Source organism: Falco biarmicus, chromosome 8, assembly GCF_023638135.1.
Source record: "Falco biarmicus isolate bFalBia1 chromosome 8, bFalBia1.pri, whole genome shotgun sequence".
Classification (NCBI taxonomy): Eukaryota; Metazoa; Chordata; class Aves; order Falconiformes; family Falconidae; genus Falco; species Falco biarmicus.
The window spans coordinates 33,148,098-33,161,149 of record NC_079295.1 but is presented as its reverse complement, the minus strand read 5'-3'; the positions used below and the strand labels follow the sequence as shown (position 1 = coordinate 33,161,149).

Sequence of the window (13,052 nt, the reverse complement as noted above, 5' to 3'; positions counted from 1 at the left end):
GAAAGAGGAAAGAAAGAAAGAAATCCAGTGTTTCAGGTGTAGCTGTAGCTAATGGTGTTGCTAGTCATATATTCTGGTGAGGGGTGCAGCAGAAATATTTCAGGGATGACAGAATTTCTACTATTTCAGTTGGGATTGTATTGGTATATCAGGGACTTCATCCTGCAGTGAAACATGCCATGTGTCTGGAACAAATTTTGCTGTTGGGAGGAGAAAAGCAATGAAATTAGTCTTGTTTCTCTGTTGCCCATTGGTCTTTCTGACCTTTTTTTTGCTCCTAGGATTATCCTTCCCTGGCACTTCTTGGGGAGAAACTCGCTGAAAACAACATCCACCTGATTTTTGCTGTTACAAAAAGTCATTACGTCCTGTACAAGGTAAGAGCCGCCAAGCTGCCTGGGCTGGGGGGAGGTGATTTAAGTGTCTCTTGGAAGCCTCTTCCTGCGGTGCGGTGGGGCGGAGGCAGCCCCATGCATGGCCACGTGCTGCCCGCGGGGCTGGCAGGGGCAGGCAGATGCAGGCAGGCGAGGCTCAGCCTGCCGTCCCTCCCCGCTAGTCCTTTCAGCAAAAAGCACTAAAGCTTCTTAGAGCAAACATATATATGTTAGCGAGCATGTGAAGACCTAAAATAGACTCCAGCTTAATCTTGATGTTCGGACGGCTGCCAGCCGTGCAGCGTGCGAGGGAGCAGGAACCTGTTCAACCCATTCTGCAGTGACTTAATCCCATTACCTAATCGCGTGCAGTGTTTCTGCCCAGCTGTGTTTTTCCATCACGGAGTCCAGGGCCCTGACGCGCCACATACAATTTGAACTCCCTCGCCATTCCCGCTCTCCCCTCCAAAAAGAAAAGATGACCCGAGCCGTGGGGGCTCGCCTGCATCTGGTGCTGCCCTGCGGGGTTTCGCTCCTCTGCAGATGCAGGGGAGGTGTTTCAGGCAGGGTTGCTTTCTGAAACCTCTGCTCCGGCTCTCAGGGCTCAAGCAAAAACAACAAGCAGCCGCGTTGCTACGGTTGAGATGCTGCTGCTCGCTGGGCTGAGCTCATTCCCCACCCCCTCCCCTGGGGATGCTTGTGGGGCTGAGGTGAGACAGGGCAGCTGGACCTCCCTCCCTGCCGGCCGGCTCGCCGAGCGCATGGCCGCTGGGTCTTGCCCCCTCTGGCAGCAGATCTGGGTCCATCAGTCCCTGTCCCGAGGCCACAAGCTTTGCTTAGTGTTCCATTAGCAATGCTTTGCTTTCAAAAGCTCTGCTAACGGGAGCCAAGCCGCGCTGTGTACACCACCGGCCGATGGGGCAGGGTGTGTGGCTGGTGTCCCTGGTGCAGGGTCCGTCCCTCCTCGTCCTCTGCTTTTCCTCTCTGCATCTCAGAGTTATCTTTCATGTTCTTTTTTTTTTATTATTATTATTTTTTTAAGAACTTTACCGCCTTGATTCCTGGGACAACAGTGGAGATATTGCACAAAGACTCCAAGAATATCATCGAGCTGATCGTCAAGGCGTACAATGTAAGTGCAGTTTAATACCACAGCTGCTGCCCTGCGAAGCGCCAGGATCTCAGCCAGCTCGCCCCTCCCCAACACACTCCCCCCAGCCTGGCCGCCTCCCTCCCCGATCCCCTGCACATTGCCAGCGCCGGGGCATCCACCCTGTGGAGGGGAACAAGGTGTGTGAGGTGAGAAAGGAGCATGGGGATACCCAAGGGAGCCTGTGGCACAGAAGAGATCTCATCCCACATCTGTCATGTGCAGAATTACCCTCAAAATACAGCCCCAATCTAAAACCATTCTCTCCCAGAGCACCCTGCCACTGTGTAAAACGGGTTATTTCTTTGCTCTCTGATGGTCAGAAGCCTCCCAAGGATGCGACCAGGCTCCAGCTAAGGTCGTGTCCTTGTGCTGGTCTCTGTGCAGCACAAGTCAGTCCTCAGCACCCTGTGAGCATCGATGACTGTGTCTCTTTGGTCCCAAAGGAACCTATGGGGCACTGGCAGTGCAGATGCCCTGCTGCAGTGGAGCCCATGGAGGCCAGCAAAGGGGCACATGGAGGCCAGCAAAGGACCTGCAGTTACACTGCTGACCTGATGTTGTCCATCTCCATGGAGATCAGGGGAGCGGATCGATTAAATTGTGTGTTTGTTGGGTAGTCAGCTGTCAGTGTTTCTGTTGATTTCTCTCTGAATTCTTATGGGTCAGGTCTTCATGCTCCTGGAAAGATATTGCTGTTTTGGGGCTGGGCATGGAGATCTGACCCCATAATGGGTCAGCCTTCAGGTAGGGTTCTTCACGCATGGGACCTGTGAATGCAGCTTTTGGTGGACTGCAAGCTCTTCTTCTTGGTACTATGTTCATTAGTGCAAGCGAGTGAGAAGGGACTTCTTCGAAGGAGTTTACACATCCAGAGGTTTTGTAGGATTGTGCCGTGTTTTGCATGACCTGTAACATTCATCTTTGCTGCCCTCGCAGCTCCCTGCAGTTAAAGCAGCGTTCGGTTATGTCCTTGGGAAGAGGGCTTCCCAAAGCTTCACCCTCTGAGGAAAGGCAATGAGCAGCTAATGCTGCTAATGAGGCCCTGGAGATACTGCAAAACAAAAGCCCAGTTGTCCCAGTTTGTCCCCTTGAGGAAGGAGGGTCTTGTGGCTAAGATGCTTAGCTAGGGAGAAAGAAATGAACTTTCACTCCATGTTGACTTTGCATGTGGTCTCTGCACCACTGCATGAAAACCTCCCTTTGCCTCAGTTTCCCAGAAGTAACATGCTTCCATGCCTCCATTTCACCACCCCTCAAGCCTTTGCAAGTAGATACAAGCTGACAAAAACCATTGGAGAACTGATGCCCCCACCCTAGCTCCCTCCTTCTCTTCGCTCTTGAGCTTTCTGGTGCAGCTGGAAACCACTAGGATGCTGAGACCACGGTGCCCCACGGAAGGAGCTATGCGGGATGACGTGCTGCTGAGACTGGGGATGGTTTCTTGCCTGTTGGGCTAGGCAGTGGGTGCAGGCTGGGAGCGCTGGGAGTGCTGCTGGGAGCTGGCAGCTCCTGCCTGTGCTGCGGGCAGCCTGGGGCTGCAGGAGACCTGGCGCCCGCCCAGCCCGTCTCCTCTTGGTCGCTTTGTTTTTTTCCTGAAATGAAGGAGGAAATTCTTGCTGAGGGAGAAGCCTAAAATTCCTGTTTCCCAAGTGGGAGTGAACCTTTTTTTTTTTTTTTTTTTCCCCTCACAAAAAAGAAACTCTCAGCCTGGGGAAACCCTTCAGCTGTGACAGGAGTTGTCTTTTCCTGCAGGGTGGCAGTGGCTGGTGCTCTGAGCCTGGGCTCAGCCTCTCCCCTTCAGTGCTTTGGCCATCTCTGATGCTCTCTTGTCTGCTTCCCTCCACCAATGCATTCATCAGGCTTGTGCAGGGCTTACATTACCCCTGAAATCCTTTTCCCCCATCTCTTCATCTTCCATCTCCCTTTTTCTTCTGCCTTGTATTGTATCGCTTCTCCCTCATCCTGCAGGGTGTGAAGCAAAAAAGAATGGAGACTGCTTTTTTCTCTGCCCTCACTAAGAAAAAAACCCTTCCCCCAAATCTTGACATGCCTGGGAGATGGAAAGGCTCCTGGAGGGCTGTACCCAGGCTGGCATAACACCAAGGGGTCTCTGCCCAGGCACATGGGCTGGGTTTGGACTGAAGGGCGCAAATGGGACCCTGCTTTAAAAAGCACTTTCCTAAACCCAGATGAGGCAGGTCTCAGATGTGTTTCTTGTTACACCACGAATGGGTTTCCCATGGCAAGTAGCTGTCACATCAGCCATCCCTGGAGCCACTGCTGGTTCAAGATTTCCTTGTTTTCACACTGAAATGATCCGTCCTTTTGATTTCCCCATGGCTATAGCAGACAGCTTTATTTCAGGCAGAGACCATTTTAAGGCCAGGTCCTTCTTCTGCATCTCTCCAGCATCCTCTGTTTGTCCCTGAAGGTGCAGCGGGCCTGGCCACCAAACAATGCAACAGCAAAATCCTGCAGCTGCCCTTAGTGGTGCTGTGAGAAGGTACTGCTGTGTAACGATGCAAAGTGGCTAATAATAATAGCATTGCAAGCTGGCTAATAGCATTACTATATTGGGCTAATAAGAAATCTTGACATCTGTATAAGAGCATAGGGAGAGCCCACGCAAGACCTGGCTTTGTGTCCTGTCTTCTGCCATGCCCCAGGTGAGATGCTCTGGGCAAGAAGATGGGATGGCGTATCAGTGTGACAGCTAATTTCTACGGGGTAATTTTGGGCAAAGCAGTATGCTCAGCTTTACCGGCACACACAGCATTCAGCTCACGGATGCTCTGTATGGTCCAAATTGCCACCCCATGAATGGCTTCTCCTTTACAGAAGAGACATGGAAAATTATTCCTTACTTTCCTCAAAGGCTGTTTAGATTTACTGGGCCAAAACTGATTTATTTCCTGCCCATTTCCAGAAGCGTTAGCTCTTTGCTGGCATGTGAACCCTGATTTTTGTTATCACGTGGACTGGCAAGAGGTCTGAATTAGCACTTTTCCTTAATCTGGCAACATTGGTGAAGACTGGGGACAAGGGGGAGAGGGATGGAGCTGGCAAGCTGACTTTGGAAAAAATGTATTTGTACAAAAAGCTCCATTTTGAAAATCTTTGTTGTTTTTGGACACCACTTTCAAAAAACATCAATTCCAGCCATTGGAAGAATTAAACAAAACAATGTTATTCTGAATTAATGCTTATAAACTTCATTTTGTTTTGACTTAAAAAGTCTGTGTGCAGCAGGATGGAGAAATGAAAAGCAGAAGAAAAGGGGGTAGGAGCATACCAAAACCTCGCTGATGGAAAATGTTTTTCACTTTGAAAGGTTTCACAAAGAAAGAGGTTTTTCATTTATTTTTTCTCATGGTGGTGTTTCCAGCTTACCCATCAGAAGTCTCCTGAGCTAGTTAAGTCAAACCCAAATGTCAATGTGTGTGCAGGGGTGATTTTTTTTTCTTATAGGTGCAGAGATGTCCTAGCCACCATCTGGAAACATCACGAGAAGAGACTAAAGCAGGAGAAACCTACCTGCCTTCGGGAACCTGACAGTTTGCTTTCCTGTTGCATTTCTAGAGTATTCGGTCCAAGGTGGAGCTGACAGTCTGGGACAGCCCTGAGGACATCGGCTTGACCTTCACTGCCACATGCCAGGATGGGTTGTCCTATCCTGGGCTCAGGAAGTGTGGGGATCTCAAAATAGGAGATACGGTGAGTCTGTCTTTTGGTTTGTCCCCTGGAGAGGCTGTTTCACCCTCCATGCAGCCACTTACTGCTCTCAATGAGTGGTCCTGGGCAATAAAAAATACAGCTTTGCTCATCTTCCTCTGCTTTTCTCATGCTGTGCCATGTTTATATAGGAACCCATGGAGACTCTGTGGGTGGCATAGATCAGCCCAAACTCAGTTGCAAGGGAAGAGGGAATACAGGCACCTTGCCTACAGCACCCTGAGCCAAAAGGTCTTGAGCAGGCAGTGGTACACTATAGTCAGGAATGGGCTTTTTTCTCCTGCAATCCCAGATGCTCTCACCTGTGAAATTTTCACTGCTGCTCCTGCTGGTCTTTTCCTGGTCCACTAAATATTCAAGGTTTTCTTGTTATTGTTTGAGGATCCTGGTTAGCATTAGCACCCTGGCTTGTGTCAGAAACTGTGGCCAGCAGGACCAGGGCAGTGACTGTCCCCCTGTGCTCAGCACTGGTGAGGCTGCCCCTCAAATCCTGTGTTCAGTTTTGGGCCCCTCGCTACAGGAGGGACATGGAGGTGCTGGCACGTGTCCAGAGAAAGGCAACAAAGGTGGTGAAGGGTCTGGAGCACAAGTCTTGTGAGGAGCAGCTGAGGGAACACGGGTTGTTTAGCCTGGACAACAGGAGGCTCAGGGGGGACCTTATTGCTCTCTACAACTACCTGAAAGAAGGGTGTAGTGAGGTGGCAGCTGGTCTTTTTTCCCAAGCAACAAGTGCTAAGATGAGAGGAAGTGGCCTCACGTTGCACCAGGGGAAGTTCAGGTTGGAGATTAGGAAAAATATCTTCCCTGAAGGGTTGTTCAAGCACTGGAACGGGCTGCCCAGGGATGTGATTGAGTCATCATCCCTGAGGTATTCAAAAGATGTGTAGATGTGGTGCTTAGGGACATGGTTTAGTGATGGACTTGATAGTGTTAGGTTTACAGCTGGACTTGATCTTAAGGGTCTTTTCCAACCTAAATGATTCTGTGATTCTAATCTAAACCTGTCTTTCTCAGAGTGAAGAGGTCATGGGTATTTTCTGAGGTGTTGCAAAAAAAGACAGCGTGCACAGAAAGGCAGCAACCCTGCCCTTGGTTGTTCAGTACCTAGCGTTGCTGGATGGCAGCACAGACTAGTTTGCCCCTTAATGCTAACAGTATACATGGCATAATCCATCCTGTGCTTTTTTATAAAAAAAAACCAGAGAGGCTAAGCTTGGCTTGTTGAAATTGAATATTGATACAGACAAACGAGTTGCTGGGCTGTAGGAGGGCTTGGACCAGCAGGAACCTCCTCCCCTTCTCCAGGCTTTTGCTGTCTGCGAGGACGCGGGTGCGGGTTTGTTAGCAGCCCGATTGCCTTATTTGAGAAGAGTGACTCTGCAAACATACCAGAGCTCCAAGCACTGAGGCATATAAAAATAGTTTGAAAGAGTCAACAGTAGCTGGATTTTTTCCCCCACCAAAAAAGGATCATGTGAAATGCTAGAAAGGGAGGTGGCCTCTGCTTTTTTAGCTGACTTTACAGGATCTCTGATGTGCAGCAAAAGCAATCCCCATAGTGTTGCCATTCCTTGTTCCCACAGCAAAGCCTGGCCCGCTGAGGTAGCAGTTAATCTGGTGGCTGATCCTGAGCTCCCGGCTTTGGCACAAACCGGGGGGTCTCGTGCAGTACAGCTGCTTGGCAGCATGTGCCACAGGGAGCTGCCACTGGTACCTCTCCCATTTTAGGTGCCTGCACAGGCAGACGTGGCACAGGATCATGGGGGGGGGGGGGGGGGGCATTCCTCCATCCTCTCTTGTTCAGCTTCTCTCTGCACCATTACTTCCACATGGATCAGGATTTGACTCCTGCTAAGAAAGTTTCCCCAAAGAGGATAACTGCTGGCACTGGGTCCTAATCTGCTGGCATTTCGTCCTGGGGCTGTGGGTGTCAGCAGGTGAAAGGGAGCAGGATTACCTTGATCCCCTTAGCTTGCTTTCTGATCTTCTCCTCTGTAATTTGAGCTCGTTGCCTAATTGCTTCTGGCCTTGGGAATGGGAGGGGGTCAGGGAGGTTTCCTGGGGGTACAGCTATCCCAGCGGGGTGGTCACACTCACCCCTTGGCATGGGGGATGATGCAAGCGGTGAGAGCTCAAGGTGACCCCAAATGTCTCCAGAGAAAAATCATTCCCTCCTGATGCCTGGGAAAAGGGCTCATTTACTTGGAAAAACGTTAATCCTCTTTGTTAACCAGCAGTTTCAGGCAGCGCTGGTGGGCCCGAGACCCTCACCATACAGCCGGATTAAGTTGGGGGCCGAGCCAGTGGCCATAGGGCAGCCTTGGTTTTCCCAAGGAGAAAACCCCGGACACTGGATTGTAGTAACAGGAAATGAGTAGGGGGGTGACGTATAACCATATCATGACGTATAACCCTTCTGAAGCCAGTCTTAATAGAAGTATCCACCAAAGATGGCCTGTTAGCAGCGTCCTGAAAGCCTGGGACTGTGTGACTGATGCATGTCTGTGTGCAGGTCACGATTCCCATAAAACCTTCTAAATCCATGATCTTGTAGGCACCTTGGGCCCTTATGGTTGGTTAGTTAGATCGTTGATAGTGTTTGATTTCAGCAGAGTGTATTATTTTTAATAGCATGAGAACCAAGCTACTTGCTAGAGTTTTGCCCTGCTTATTTCATGGGAACAGGCAAGTGCCTTCCTGCTTCACAGAAACCAACGGTCCCTGATGGATTTTAAAACGTTAAGGATGCCAAACCCCTTGTGGTACTGTCAGATGTTAGTGCACCGAGCTGCAGATGCTCTTACTAGACTTGTGATTGTGTGTGTGGGGGTGTGGGGGGTTTGGAGACCTGGGAGTGAAGCTCAATGTGCTGAGCATGGCCCAGCTCCAGGGAATTGCTTCATGGCTTTTCCTCAGGACATTTGCCCTCCCCTCCTGCCTTCCTTCCTGGGACACCCTTCATGGCCATTCTGGGGCCATGCGTGTTAACTTCCGTCTCAACCTGTCCCCCCAGGTTTCCTTCGAGGTGGCTGTGGAGGCGCGGAGCTGCCCTGCTGAGGACACCTCCCACGCCTTCACCATCAAGCCTGCCGGCTTTCGGGACACGCTGGAGGTGGTGGTGACCTACAACTGCCTCTGCGGCTGCACTGGCCACGCCACCCCAGCCAGCGGCAAGTGCAGCGGCAATGGGACCTACACCTGTGGGCTATGCGAGTGCGACACCGGCTACCTGGGGGCCAGGTGCGAGTGCGAGGAGGGTGCCAGTGGGGACATGCACCACGCCATGTGCCGGGAGGCCGAGGGCAAGCCCCTCTGCAGCGGGAGAGGGGAGTGCAGCTGCAACCAGTGCCTCTGCTATGAGAGCGAGTTTGGAAACATCTATGGGCCCTTCTGCGAGTGCGATGACTTCTCCTGCGCTAGGTACAAGGGAGTCCTCTGCTCAGGTAGGAGCCCTTCCTCCCTCATGTCCTCCACTTCGTGGGGATGGGAAAATGACCCCGAAATGGGGAAGGCTGCTGGACTGGTGCGTGCAGGGTGTGCGAGGGGCTGCCGCCTGCCCCGCCTGCCGAAATGTGCCCTGGAAATTTCTGGAGGGATCTGCCCTTTCCTTCTTTTCCTTATGGAAAAAAGGAGGGAGAGGTTTAAGTGCATCCATGCTAATGAGCAAAACGTGCATTATCCCCATCAGAACTGAGTCTCCAGCATTAGGGTGAAAGGCGCTCTTCTTGCAGGCTCGTCCTCTGCCCAGGTCCCATGGAGGTGAGTGGGGTCTTGGCTTTTGGTGGTGTTATTTTGACATAACTATGCACATTTCTTGCACACTGAAGTATATCCCTAGGAAAGAGTAAGCCGGCACAGCCTTCAGTCCTCTGAAGCTTTTTCGTTGGATTTCTTCTGGATGTGCCACCCTTCCCTGCATAGGCAGAAACAATCCTTTTTTTAAAGATGAACCATTCGAAGTGATCCCCTGGTGCAGCACAGGTGAAAGGAGAGGTTGTGTTTCAGTCTATTACTTATTAAAGAAAATCTGTGTTAAAGATTCCTAAAGGTATTTTAAATATAGGTCTTTCTGCCCATTGGGAAAACAAGTCATTCACTGGGAAAGGTGTAGCCAGTCAGCTTTCCTTAAACAAAAGTAGAGGAGTTATTTAGCTGTGCATGCTAAAGTAGCTTTAATTCTTTGTCAGTTCAAGCTCACATAATTTACCTTGCACGTAATTGCCTCGATTAGCCCTTGGACATAATTCCCTCAGTTGGAGCTGAGCAAAAGGTGATTCTTTAAAATTTGTCTGCTTTCAAGCAAGTAAAATATTTCCTTAACTGAAAATCTTGGACAAAATTTCCAAAACAAGTGTAAGCTTGGAAAAATAGCTATTTGATCACATTTCCTCCAGGGAAGTGGTGGAGTTTTTCCCTGCTGTTAATCTTGCCCTGCATGTTTCTGAGCTGGGCAGTAAGTGATGGAGCACCTTTTGGTTGCAAGTTTCTGGCTCTTTGGGGCGTTGTTAGGTGGGTAGGGGATGTTTGTGCTCATTTTCCTGCAGCCAGGCTAGCAATGTGTCGGCACTGCTGAGGATGGGGCAGGCGATACCTTGGGTTTTGGCACTGCCCTGGGGCTCCCCGCAGCACAGCAGTGAGAAAAGCCAGTACCACATCCCGCAGTGACTGGACCAGCCCTCCCGGTCTGGGGCTCTCCCTGCTGGTGCAGGAGTGGAAAGAGGGGTGGGCAAGCAGGAAAAAGGTTTTGGAAAGTAGATGAGGGAAGACGTAAACTCAGGTGTGAAGTAATTAAGAGCAGTGCTGTCTGGGGGTTCTCCATATGTCCATATTGCTCTGTTAACATCATCCCACCCAAAAGGAGTAATTTGATAACAAGCAGAGCAGTCATGACATAAAGAGAGGCTGGAAGTTACTGGTGTAGTGATTAGTACTGCAAGAGAAGGACACCCATTTGCTCAAATTTCCTTTTCATCAGCAGAGCCAGAGCCCTGCTGCTCCATAGGCAAGCAAGTTGTATGTCTTCTGTTGCACCTGCTTTCTTCTGTCCCTGTGGAGGACTTCTGGTGCTGGGAAGGGCAGCAGAGCTGGTTTGGGATTTGCCAGAGTTTTTGAAGTCATTTAAAAGTCCTTTTTATAGCTATGAAATAAAACAAAGGGTTGGCTCTTTGCTCTGGGGGTGGGATGGAATCTGGCTTGGCTGTGTGAGGTGGGGTGATTCTCCGTATGCTTCCTGGTATTTCTATTGCTGTTGGTTTGTTGACTTTTTTTTTTTTTTTTTTTTTAGTTCCAGCAGTTACAGTGCTACATCTGGGATGTAGCAAGCATTCTGCCACTGACATAACATGTTGAGGTGTTTTTGTCAGCCCAAGAAGTTTTGGCCTTCACCAGCCTACCAAATGCGCCTGAGCTCGCACAGCAGTGCTGTGCCCAAAGCTGCGCCTAGCAAACAGTTCTATGGTGGCTTCCAGCAGACATGTGCTCTTTTTTCCTTACAATGGGTTCCTTCTTGGAAAAGACCATGTGTTTAGCTCAGCACTGAACATTTCAGTCCACCAGAATGGGTAGACTTGGTGGCCAGGGGAGTTTGGGTCATGCCTTGGGTGCAGGATGACCTCTGGGGTGATCGTGCAGGATCCAGTTGCTGCTTTTGCTCCTGCAAGGAGGAATAATGACACTCTGCCCTCCCTATGTCTTCTGGACACAATATCTGTCTCTGAAAGGCCTCAGCATCTGAGTGCCCACCACTCTCACAGGCTGAATCCCACTATGAGGGGAGACCAACAGGTTTTAGGAAATGCAGAAACCAGTAAAGCAGAGTGTAGGGAGCTGTTGTTTTGCTGCAGATTGTGCTTGGGAGTTGCTTGGCTTGGACCCCTGAGGGGAACTCATCACTGTTTTCAAGGGCTTTATTTATACTGTTTGAATCTTCTGGTAGTGTAGAAGGCACTTACTGCCTCTCACTGTGCATTTCTGATGATTGCATTTTGAACAGCGTTTTCACCCCAAAGGAACCCAACCTCATTTTTAGCTCATGGGCTCTGATGTCCCCCATTAAATGCATTTATGGCTGCCCAAGCTGTTGAACAGGATGGTATCATGAACCTCTGAGTGCCCATGCTGGATAGAGCAGGTGGGAAAGCAGCCAGTCCAACAGAGCCTGGGGTTTGGGGAAGCATGAGGAGCAAAGCAGTTTTCCAGGCTGAGAAGTAAAAGTCCTCATGTCCAAACTATTCTGCATGTATGTGGCCCTGCTGATCTGAAGTGAAGCTGTCCCCATCAAGCCACTGCCATGACATAAGGCCAGGTGGCAGATTGTGCTCTGGCATCTCATATTCCTGGTGGAAGCTACAGCGGGGTTGAAATAGTCTGAAATGAACTTTGAGCTTCTTCTCTCTCGGTATTCAGTCCTTTGGCCATCAAAACTGTTTTCAGTCCTGTGTCCATTTATAAATATTGGCACCTCACTTTGTCAGCGTTTGAGAGATGACTGCAGATGGTATTGTTTACAGCTTCTGTCCTTTTGTAGCCCCCCATGAAGCGGAGTAGCAGATTTTGAGTGGGAGATCATCTAAAGGAGAAGCAAGAATTTCATTCCAGTTAGTGGGAGGTTGTTTGCCTTCTGCATCTGTGAGAAGAGTGGGGAAAGGAGTCATTTATAACATGTCGTAAATGTTGATTCAGATTGCATCCAATCCCTAGTCGATGCCACTTAGTCACTAAGTGGCGTTTGTTCTGCTGCTCCCCAAGTCCAATGTAACAGCTCCGGAGTAGCTGTTTCAAACTGTTAATCCAGCTTCTGGAAGGGCCATCCAGTATAGTTTGCTGAAGTGTTCTGTTGCTCCAAAAGAGATGCAACTGAGTTATCCACAGCGTTGTGCTCCAATAAACCAGGCAGTCACTTCCCAAACCACTGAATGCTTCATTCCTAGTTTTTCTCTGGATGGAGAAATTGCCCTCTTACATTGAAGCCTTTGGTGCATCGCTCTGTCCTCTACTCTGAAATGCAGGTGGCTGTGGGAGAGGGGGAGAGAGCCCTCCTGCCTGCAGCTGGGGTCGGGAAGGGGCAGCTGGCTGCACAGCCCAGCAGCTTTTGAACCCCTTGGCTGTCTGCCAGGCAGTTTGACAAAGGAGGAAACATCTCGGCACTAATTGCATTCCTGAAGGTCCCATAAAACTAGGTGGCAAGAGGGAGAAGAGGCCCCGGTGAGGGCATCACGCATTTGCCTCTAATGAAGAGAGACTGGCTCGCCAGAGGCCAAGCTTCATTAGCTCCAGTGTTGCAGACCTATTTTTTCCTTGGAAGGGGGAGATGCAGAGTAGTACAACATCATCTTTATTTTGGTGTTTCTAGGCAAATTCCCCCTTAACCATCACTGCTGTTACTTGACTCCCTGTGTGGGTGTTGTTTGTGTGCTTTCAGCCCAGGACTGTGGCTGTGCACGGGAGCATTGCTACTGAGGTGTAAGTAAAGAGCACTTGCCATGCTGCAAGCTGTTTCACCCCCTAAAACAGAAAGGATCTCGTCTTGAAAGTCCACACTGCCTGAGCAACACAGCCACTGCTGGTAGTGCAGTTTTGTGGGATCAGGTCTTTTGTGGTTTCTCTTCGTGTTTTTAGAATTAGATAATAAATCAGATTTATAAATGCTTTGCAATTGTAAATCAAGCCCTGCAACTTCTCTCTAGCTCTTAAGCATCTGCAAGTGTCTTTATCGGTTAGAGATGACTAAAGGTCATGGCTGGCTAAAGCACAGTGAGATGGCGATGCCTCGGTGCGTAGGAGCTGGGAGTCTG

The 13,052-nt window shown here is 49.9% G+C and overlaps 1 protein-coding gene across 1 annotated transcript in view; it reads left to right on the top strand.

Moving 5' to 3' along the window:
• ITGB5 (integrin subunit beta 5) overlaps nucleotides 1–13,052 on the top strand; it is a 64,238-nt gene that overhangs the window by 30,410 nt on the left and 20,776 nt on the right. The window contains exons 7-10 of the mRNA XM_056349841.1: nucleotides 282–377; nucleotides 1,417–1,506; nucleotides 5,107–5,241; nucleotides 8,273–8,702. Coding sequence (XP_056205816.1) covers nucleotides 282–377; nucleotides 1,417–1,506; nucleotides 5,107–5,241; nucleotides 8,273–8,702 — 751 coding nt within the window. The remainder of the gene's footprint in view (nucleotides 1–281; nucleotides 378–1,416; nucleotides 1,507–5,106; nucleotides 5,242–8,272; nucleotides 8,703–13,052) is intronic.